Source organism: Bufo bufo, chromosome 2 (assembly GCF_905171765.1).
Source record: "Bufo bufo chromosome 2, aBufBuf1.1, whole genome shotgun sequence".
NCBI classification, from domain to species: Eukaryota; Metazoa; Chordata; class Amphibia; order Anura; family Bufonidae; genus Bufo; species Bufo bufo.
Window position 1 is genome coordinate 437060880 of NC_053390.1, and position 10580 is coordinate 437071459.

Here is a 10580-nt window from a genome sequence, read left to right on the forward strand (position 1 = left end):
GTGATAAAATGTTTTGCCTCCTATGAGGCTTTGTTAATATGGCTGCCAGTAACGCAAGACTTGATTAGTTTTGTGCATGCGTTTGCACATCTATCAAATCGGTTTTTTTTACACAGTAAAAGCACACAGAGCTATGGAGACTGGGTATTGCGGATGTGCTAGCGGCCATCTAGCAACCCATGTCCTCAGCTCTATACCCAAAATCCCGGTGGCAGGTTACCTTTAATGTCTGTGCAGCGACTTATATTAACGGTGCATGCACCAGACTAATCAAGTATCACATTACTGGCGGCCATATTAACAAAGCCTCATTGAAGGCAATACATTTAATCATTGTACGGAGCTGCACATTATGAGTTATGGTTAGCAACCAACTGGGTTCGGACAGAGCAGTCCGAACCTGGTCATCACTAATTGGAGGCTTGGGCAAAGAAGTGTCAGATGAGGTTTAACACTGACAAATGTAAGGTTATGCACATGGGAAGGAATAATGCAAGTCACCAGTATATATGCACTGAAAAATTACTGTGAAACGGCATTACCATATTGCATGACATTTTGTATTACAACACCTGTTGTATCCCTGTTCATAGGCTGGTCTGGTGTAATTTATACATCCCACCACTAGATGGGGATAGCACTTAGGTCATATAAATACTTAGGTCAGGCCTAGTGTAAAAGAGAGAGGGTGTGGAGGAAGGTAGAGAAAAGTGAGGAGATGAGAGGAGCAGAGTCAGTTGTTAAGCTGAGGCTACACACCACAGAGTAGTGGGTGAAGCCAGCTGCAGAAATGAGGTAGAGCCAAGGTATGAGGTGCAGGAGAGCGTTTTCCTTCTGTGATTCTCTTAGTTCCTACATTCTACAACCAAAGGATAGTGTTTTCGTCCCTGGAAGAAACCCAAGCTAAAGAGAGACATCAGTGATAACATGCACTACTAAAGGCTTAATACGCACCTTTGCACATGGTGGAGGACAATCTAGCTACAGGCAGCCTCACCATACATTGAAGAATACAGATTAGCTACCTGTTCAGAGCTTGGAAGAAACAGAAAGAATAGGACTACCAATAAGTATTACAGGCAACCTCACCAAATAACTCTGGTTTACAAGGGACCTGAAGCAAAGTCACCTACCAGAAATACTTATTCAGAACCACAGCCTGAGTCAAAACTCAGCCAAACCTATTAACAGTGAATCAACAGAATTCCTCTAAATTGCAAAAGACTGTATTCTGTCTGGATGTATATGCCGCAACTGGAACCAACTTCAGTAAAAGTTGTGAGTTGTATCCTACCACTGTCTACTTCATTCTTCAATACTACTACTACTAACGGTACTGGCGTCACGACAAATAACACCAAGGGACCCAGACGCCACAAGCACCCTAAACACCACTGCCATCAAGTGCACCTCAACCTCCATCTAGGCTGATGCTTCCCTACCACAGAGTGTGCCACGGAGGATTTCGTGCTGTCTTCCTAAACACTGTCCTGCCGGCCAAGGAAGGCTTTCTGCTAACCGTGAGTAAACCGATGAACTGTTATTATTTGGCCCCTCATGGGCCCACCGTGCACCTAACGTGTTGCCCCTGCGGTTCTGGCTGGCTGTACATACTAAATGGTAAAACACTGGGTAACACTGACATGGAAAAGGACTTAGGAATTTTAGTGGACAGCAAACTAAAGGCTCGTTCACATGACAGTATGGCTTTTTCAGTGTTTTGCAGGCAGGTTTTTTTTTCAGTAGTGTTTCCGGTTCCGTTCCGTTTTTCCGTATGGCATATACAGTATGCAGTAATTACATAAAAAAAATTGGGCTGGGCATCACATTTTCAATAGATGGTTCCGCAAAAACGGAATGGATTCCGTATGTGTTCTGTTTTTTTTGCGTATCCATTTACTTGAATGGAGCCATGGAACATGATTTGCAGGCAATAATAGGACATGTTCTATCTTTAAACGGAACGGAAAAACGGAAATACGGAAACTGAATGCATATGAAGTACATTCAGTTTTTTTTTTTGCGGAACCATTGAAATGAATGGTTCCGTATATGGACCATATACGGAACGCAAAAAATGGCACGTATATGGAATGCAAAAAAACGTTGGTGTGAACAGAGACATTATGGCCCCATAGACTGTTATATGTGGCAAATTGATTGTACTGAGCCAGATCTTGAATGCATCTCTCTATAAGGCCTCATGCACACAAACATATTTTTTGTCCACATCAGATCCGCATTTTTTGAGGGTCAGATGCGGACCCCTTCACTTCAATGGGGAAGCAAAAAATGCAGAGAGAACACTGTCCGTTCTGTGGCATTGGTAACAATATAGTACATGTCCTCATTATAGACAAGGATACGACTGTCCTATTATGGGCCGGACGTCCCGTTCCACAAAATCCAAAGTGCTTTGTGGATCCGCAATTGCAGACCCTAAAACAGGCAACAGTCAAGTGGATGAGCTCTAATGTTGGTGAAATACATAGACATGCAAACTCCAGTCTTCATTACTAGACTGGAAAAAAACAACACAAAAATAAGGCCATCTCTGAGCCTCCGAAATTTGGTCTAGGAAAGTAAACTAGGGACCCAAATAATTTCCCATGTTTCACTATTATTCTTTTATTTAATTTTTAGTTTTTTTACTCTCTTCTCTAATAGGACGCTCTGTACATCTGCTTCACATCGACCACTAACCCTCCCCCCTATACTGCTGTTTCCTTTTTAAAGTGCATAGGAAGTGGCTAATCATCCTCAGTCTAGCAACATCCCTTGTTTTCTCGTTCCTAGCAGAACCTTGACATCATGGGATTCATCAGCTGCTTGTGGTCATTCTCCATCCCCATGCTGCTCCTAACTTTATGGGTCAGATCTCTAGCCACACAAGAGTATGATGGTATGTATAACTTTTGGTCATGTAATCATGTGCTGTATCAGTGTTGTCTGATAGGAGATATGGTCCCTGATTCCTAACTACATGATAATTCTGCTAGTTGAATCTTCAGCAAGGGTTCTTCTTCATGTTTCGTAACTGGGGAGGGCGACCATATTAACTTATTAACACAGGGCATGAAGATAATACAATATCTTCTCTGGTGCATAATGTAAGAACTGTCCATGAACATGTAGGACACATTTTAGGGTATTGCTTGACTGAGGAAGTCCCCGTAGATATAAGGTCACACTTCAGATGCCTAAAGTGACTACTGCTATCATTTACAATGTGATCTTAATATATACCCATATGTCTCCTTTGTATTGAAGCTTATATGATACATAATTTAAACTATATTAGACATCAGTCCAATGAAGTAATTATACTGTACTAAGCTACACATAAACATAAGATTGTCAGAGGATCCCACCAAGAATCTAATCTCACCTGACTGCTCAGATGTTGGGGGATAACAAATACGGGGCGCATTGGACTGGAGACGTTTAGCAGAGGTTTGTCTCCCTCTCCCCATTGAAATAAACATGACTGGCTAAGCATGCATGTGTATAAGGTCAGAGGAGAAACCTAGGGCACTGGTTGACGAAGTGATGTTGGTAAGACAAGGGGAGGAAACTTAGTACTATCAAGTGGCAAATAAACAGAAATGTAATCCTGTGACTCACAGGTGACATCATTTCCAATTCTAGCAGTCATTTCTCATCCTTCCCATCTGGTGTCCATACCTAGGCTTCTTCCAACTATGAGATGCTTCTGCACAGGGTCCTTGCTTTTAGACCACATGCCTCCCACGACAGTCCCAGATTGCCCCCACTACAGCCACAATACCTGCACGACAGCCCCAGTGCCATTATGACATTAGTGCCAGCAACAATGCCTGCAATGCACACTATTCCAGTCACAATGTCCTCTTGGCAACCACAATTCCACAAAGTCCCTATTCTGGCCAGAAAACAATATGGCAGTACGTCTACGTCCCTCATTCCAGTAATAGTACCCCTCCTCTTGCATAAGGCCAGCCCATGCTTAATGTGGTGCTCCTGTCTGCATGTCAGATACAATATCACCATCCATTATTTAGAACGGTTATGCCATGATTGATGTAAAAATGAAAATTGGACATAATATAGTACATAATCTCTTTATAGTAAAGCTTGGACCAACCCTGTACCTCACATGGGTCCAGGGCTCCCCGCATTCATTGCTCCAATTCTGCTCGATTCTCTTCAGGCTGGCAGACTAGTGGACATGTCCTTTCTGCTGTTGCTCTCTCCCTGTATCTGTCGCAGCTTCTAATAGCAAATAGGGCATTTGAAGGATGGAACAGGCAATTGAAGGATGGAACAGAGCATGTGCAACCACTTTAGTAGGTGGAAGTACACATTACTATATAGACTAAACACCAGGGGGCAACATTTTAATGAAGTAAAGAATATCTCACAATTCAAGAATTATGTAACAGAAACTGTATGTTAGAAAATTAACTTGTTTTTATTAAAATAACACTTAATGGCTGTACATGCCATTTCATTTTCAATTGTATCTGCATCCTAGGGGTGTGGATAAAATTGTAAGTGGCCAGGGGTGTTCTATGTCTAACACCACCAGTGCCTATACATTTCTCTCTACCTATTTCCTCCATACATACCGTGCAGTTTTCAATGTATTGCCAGCTGGCAACCCAACCATGTATCTTTAACATGAATGAGACAAGGGATAGTCTGCCACCTAACCTGCCATTGGCATGTGGGGCACATTTTATGAATAAAAAAAGGTGATGAGTAAGGCCACAGTGGCATTCTGGGTGTTTAATCACCAGACCTATCCTTAGGATAGGTCTCCAATATCATATCAACCGGTATGCAACTCCCATGCTGATCAGCTGTTTGCAGACAGCAGGTCGGAGGAATGGCACAGCTCCATGCACTGTATAGTGACCTAGTTACTGCAGCTCTGCTGTCATGAGCTTGAATGGGAGCAGCGCCGCAGTAACCAGGCATGCCCACTGCACAGTGAGTGGCGCTGTGGTGTTCTTTATAGCAGGCTACAGGCTACAATATGACCATGTGAATGAGATCTGTAATTACTGAAATCACAATCCTGTGAAACCTGACATCCTGGAAATATTTTAACAGAGAATTTTATTGTCAATTCTGTCACAGATTTCAATTATTAAAATGCACCTTAAGCAGGGTACTGGCTCTCCTTAGGTTACTTTCACACTGGCGTTTTGGCTTTCCGTTTGTGAGATCCGTTCAGGGATCTCACAAGCGGTCCAAAACGGATCAGTTTTGGCCTAATGCATTTTGAATGGAAAAGGATCCGCTCAGAATGCATCAGTTTGCCTCCGATCAGTATCCATTCCGCTCTGGAGGCTAACACCAAAACGCTGCTTGCAGAGAAAGATAATTATTCCGCTAGCGCCATCTTGTTGAAGTGACTATGAGTCAAAATCAGACTTTTCAACTAAGTCTTGGGATATAAAAAAGGAAATGTTGCCTAGCCAAACATCCATCCATAGACAGCTGCTACACTCAGCCAGCCAGAATCCAACTCTGTACTGATGAGGGGCAAGCACCCTGAAGCAGCTGTCTTTGGATGGATATCTGGTTTGGGATTTTCCATTGTCATATTGTAAGTCGGATTTTGACTCATAGGGAGCCACTTCCAATAGGAGGTGCTACCAAGATGGTTCTCTTTTCTTTGGGAGGTACTTTTCAAACCATTAAAATGCAAAGGGCAAATCCACATGTAACAAACACTGTGGGGACATAGCCTAATAATTAGTTGTGTATTGAAGTGACGCGCTGCTACGTATATAACAGCGTAACATCTCTTCATGCATCATATGCCACCTACAAGTCCTAACTTTTGGCTACCATGATTATGTGTTTGCAGGAACTAACTGTCTAAAAGCTATCCTCTTTCCTATATTGTGTCTAATATTTATATTGCATTATTTGTACCTTTTTTCTAGCTTACAATTTTCGGATACAGACAGATTAAATCATATGTAGCAAGCAAGGGTACACCTAGCCTTTCTGCTGCCTGAGGCGAAAACGGAAACGGCGTCCCAACCCCATGCCAACTTCTTAACCTAACCCCTTTGCCACAATGAAAGCGCTGATTGCCCATGGCCCTTCTGCTGCCCCCTCTTGCCCCTTTCTGGTGCTGCCTGAGGCGATTGCCTCCCCTGGCCTCATTGGTGGTGCACCCCTGGTAGCAAGGCAGTAAATAAACCTGGTGACAGTATTTTCCTGTAATATAGACACTAGATGGAGCATTATAGAGTTGTCTAACAGTTTGTTTCACATCACTTACAGATTATTCTGATGACGCAATTACATCGGACACTATATCATGTCCACAACAACCACGGTCCTTCAAAGGGGAACTGAATAACACATTCTTGCGAATTTCTGCATCATCGAAGGATCACCTGAAGAGTTCCATCACGGTTGTGCTCATACCTTCCATCTACTCTGTTATATTCCTTGTTGGTCTACCAGCCAATGGTCTTGCCCTGTGGGTTTTAGCAACCAAAGTTAAAAAGATGACATCTACAGTGTTCCTTATGAATCTGGCAGTGGCAGATCTTTTACTCATCCTGGTTCTTCCCTTTAAGATATTTTACTATTATTTGGGAAACAATTGGATTTTTGGGGAGCTGATGTGCAGGGCTGTGACAAGCTTCTTTTATGGGAACATGTATTGCTCAGCCTTGCTTCTTATGAGTATCAGTGTCGACCGTTACCTGGCAGTGGTGCACCCTTTTTTCTCCAGACGATTCAGAAGCAGGGTTTTTGCAACTGCTATATGCTCTACCTGCTGGATTATTGGCATGTTGTCTACCATTCCTCTGGCCACAATGCAACAATCTTACCTCCTTCTGGACACTCAACTCACATTGTGTCATGATGCTCTTCCCAAGCAAGAGCAAGCAGAGTATCTGTTTTATTACTTTATGTCTGCCATTGTCTTGTGCTTTATTTTGCCATTGATAATTATTGTATTTAGTTACACTGCTGTAATTCGGGAACTGATTCTAAGTGGAGAGAAATACAGCTATGCTGTAAAACTAAGCACCTTGGTGCTCTTCATAGTGATCATCTTATTGACACCAAGCAACGTGGTTCTTTTGATGCATTACTCAGAGCACTGTCTTCAAAGACATGGTGACCTATATGCAGTCTATATGGTCTGCTTAACTTTGAGCGCCTTAAACAGCTGTGTGGATCCTTTTGTGTATTACTATGCTTCTGAAGAATTTCGAGACAAGGTGAGAAAACAGTTTAGGAAAAAGTCTACAATATCAATGACCTCCGTAAAAACATCTAAAGAGACTCTGCCACCAAGTTACCCCAACTACCCATCCCATCCAGTAATATGACATTTTATGTTCACAAGAAAGAAACATTTTGGTAGTAGGTACATAAGTACCCAAAAATACACAATGGCTTAAACTAATCCTTCTGAGGCCTGTTCCTTCTATGAAATCTGTAGCATCATGTGGCTACAGAAACAAAGAACATAATGTCCTTTGATATGCTTTCTGTTCAAGAGACATTTTTTTCTCAAGTACTGTTGTCATTATTCTATTTTATATTGCAGCAATTTTATTTTTAGCAGTTCATTCAGTGACCAGCTATCTTTAAGAAACAAGAGAGTATGGCCACACGGTCAGGTTTCTTCATGCAGTTTTGGTAGCCAAAATCAGGGTGAATCATAAAACAAGAGAAAGTATAAAGGACAGACATGACTTTGCTTCTTTTTTTTTTTATTCAGTCCTGGTTTTGGCTCCCAAAACTGCATCAGGAGATATCACCATGTGCCCATACCCTCACAGGTGTGAAATGTGTGAGCAGGCTTTTTTCTAATGCCTATTGTGGGTTTTTAAAAAGATGCTTCCAGTGTTGGACTGGGGGGCCTAGGGTCCACCAGTGGAACTGAGTCCAAGGGCCCATCATATAGCTGCATGGAAATATCACATGTTCAGATTTAGGCCCTATGCAAATGAATGTGTGCATTTTAGCACAAAATAACTTGGAGCTGATAGAGTAGTTTTATTTTGTTTCAGAATATTATGTCCATTTTTAGTTTGTGCCAAATTCATGATCTTGGATTGTTGAATGTATCTAAATATGTGATGCTGTTTTAGAAAGTGGTGAAGTGAAGAAGTTGCACAATGTGCCATAGTGCTTTAAACTATATAAATGTTACACCACTTTTTATACCACCTTGGAGATGGTATAATTTTTTTCCAATATACAATTCAAGAGACTACTGCATACGTGTCTCCGGACATTCTCCCGCTCTCCAAGTCCATCAAGACATACCGGAAGATGCCTGATTCAGCACAATGTATTTATTTTCATGATATAGTGTATCATTCACCTCAATCATCTTCAGTAGACAAATATGACCAATAAAGTGCAGTGTCTATTAAAGTGCAATGTCCAATATAAAAAGTTTCGATACTTATCGATCCAGATGTAATGAGGATGTTCACATAGGAGAAGGAGAGTCAGTGTGCCCACATTCTCTGCAAGACGTTTCGGGACACCACGCCCACCTTTCTCAAACATAACCATGGGAACCTGGAATTCTTTGAGACAAATCCATATTTTTTCCGTGTGGAATCTGCAGCAAAAATGTACATGTTGTGGATTTGAAAATCCGCAGTGTGTTCAGTATTCTTCACCAAATACCTAATTTACATGCATTGCTGGTAAAATGAGTGGATTCTGTTAGGATTTAGTTGTGGAAGCCCCTCTTAAATCCTGGAAAAGTGCAAATCTGGTCTAATGGGGCTGTGCTGTGACTACATAAATATTCCTGTGGGTAAATCACATGCAGCATGCAACTATTAACTTGTATGCAGCTCCCAACTAGGCCCCTTTTACATCACATGCGTATAAGGGTAAGTTTTCCTCCCCTTGAACCACCCTCCAGAATATGAATTACAATGCTTTAAGCATTTGATCATACATGTATGTATGATCATACATTCACATACATGTTTTTACAGACATGAAAACACAGAGGCATAATTTTACACATGGGCTCTTTCAAATAGGCTACACATGCAGACATGATCTTACACATACAGGCACAATTTTACACTCACATTTCTACACACAGACAGATGATTTTACACACATGAAGGTTCATTTTTGCACACGGACCCCTGTTACATACATACCTCTACATGAGCGGTTCTGCTTTTACATATACACAGTTTTCCCCTATCATTCTGTACTCAATGCCCCAGAGAAAGTGAAAACAGAATGTTTGAAATCTTTGCTAATATTTTGAAAAGGAAAAACTAAAATCAGGCATTGAAGTAATTATTCAGACCCTTTACTCAGTACTTAAAGCACCTTTGGCAGCGATTATAGCCTCCAATCATCTTGGGTGAAATGCTCTAGGCAGGCATTCATGTGTCTTTTACTGCAAAGAGGCTACTTTCTGGGCACTCTGCCATAAATCACAGATTGGTGGTGTGCTGCAGTGATGGTTGATCTTCTAGAAGTGCTCCCATCTGCACACAGGATCTTTGGAGCTCAGCCAGAGTGACCTTTGGGTTCTTGGTCATTACTCTTACCAAGGCCCTTTTCCCCCTTATTATTTAGTTTGATGGGGCATCCAGCGCCACGAAGAGTCTTGGCTGTTTCAAACTTCTATCCATTTAAGAATTATGTTTCAAAAGGATTTCTTTATTCAAAAGAATAAGAGTCATAGATGTAAAGCAGCATATACAGAGTATACAGACAGCACATTTTATAAGAAGCAGCTTGTACATTTGGTAATGACATCACAATATTCAAAAGCATCAAAAGAAAAAAAAAAAAGGAAAACAAACAAAGAAAACTGTCAAAAGGGGATCATATAAAGAAGACAAGGTTAGCAAACTAGGTGTTTCTGGTGCTTCTCATACAGTAGAAAGCCCACAATTCTAAATAAGGTCTCATAAGGTCTCCAGCACCTACAATGTCATACAGAGTCGAAGATTCACCGAGTAGGAGGAGGACATCCAAGGTTCCCAGAGCTTTTCAAATTACTCGTATGTGTCCTGGCGAATAGCTGTAAGTCTCTTGTAGAGTAAGATCTTGTTGATTCTATCAACCACTGCCTGAAAACTTAGCTTTGCCGATCTCCAATTATAGGCAACATGGATCCTAGCAGCTAACAGCATGTGCTGGGATAATTTAAATTTGGAGAATGTTAACCGAGAAGGTTTGTCTCCAAGGAGACACAGAGCAGGTGACAGTGGGTAGGTACAGTCCAGCACAGAAGAGATCAGACTACAAATCTTGATCCAGAATTGCTGTACCAATGGACATAACCACCAGGTATGATAAACCGTACCATCCACCTCACACCCCCTGAAGCATAAGGGAGAGACTTCTGGGTAGATACGATGTAATCTATAGGGTACTAAGTATACCCTGTGGAGTACCTTAATTGAGGTCTCCGCCAAGGTAATTTGCCACGAGGTCTTAGTCAAGGTCTGGGAACACTGATGCCATCTAGATATAGAGAAATCCTCTTGAATGTCCCTCTCCCACTCCATCATATATGGTAGCTTGACCCCATCTGGTGTGGTGTTAAGTGTCCCATA

At 41.7% G+C, this 10580-nt stretch overlaps 1 protein-coding gene across 1 annotated transcript; it reads left to right on the forward strand.

Annotated features, from left to right (window-relative positions):
* The first annotated feature begins 2764 nt into the window (after positions 1–2764).
* F2RL3 (F2R like thrombin or trypsin receptor 3) lies at positions 2765–8337 on the forward strand. The gene is made up of 2 exons (XM_040417457.1): positions 2765–2902; positions 6283–8337. The coding sequence occupies exons 1-2, from the start codon at positions 2812–2814 to the stop codon at positions 7347–7349; spliced, it is 1158 nt and encodes a 385-aa protein (XP_040273391.1). The 5' UTR covers positions 2765–2811; the 3' UTR covers positions 7350–8337.
* The last annotated feature ends 2243 nt before the right edge of the window (positions 8338–10580 follow it).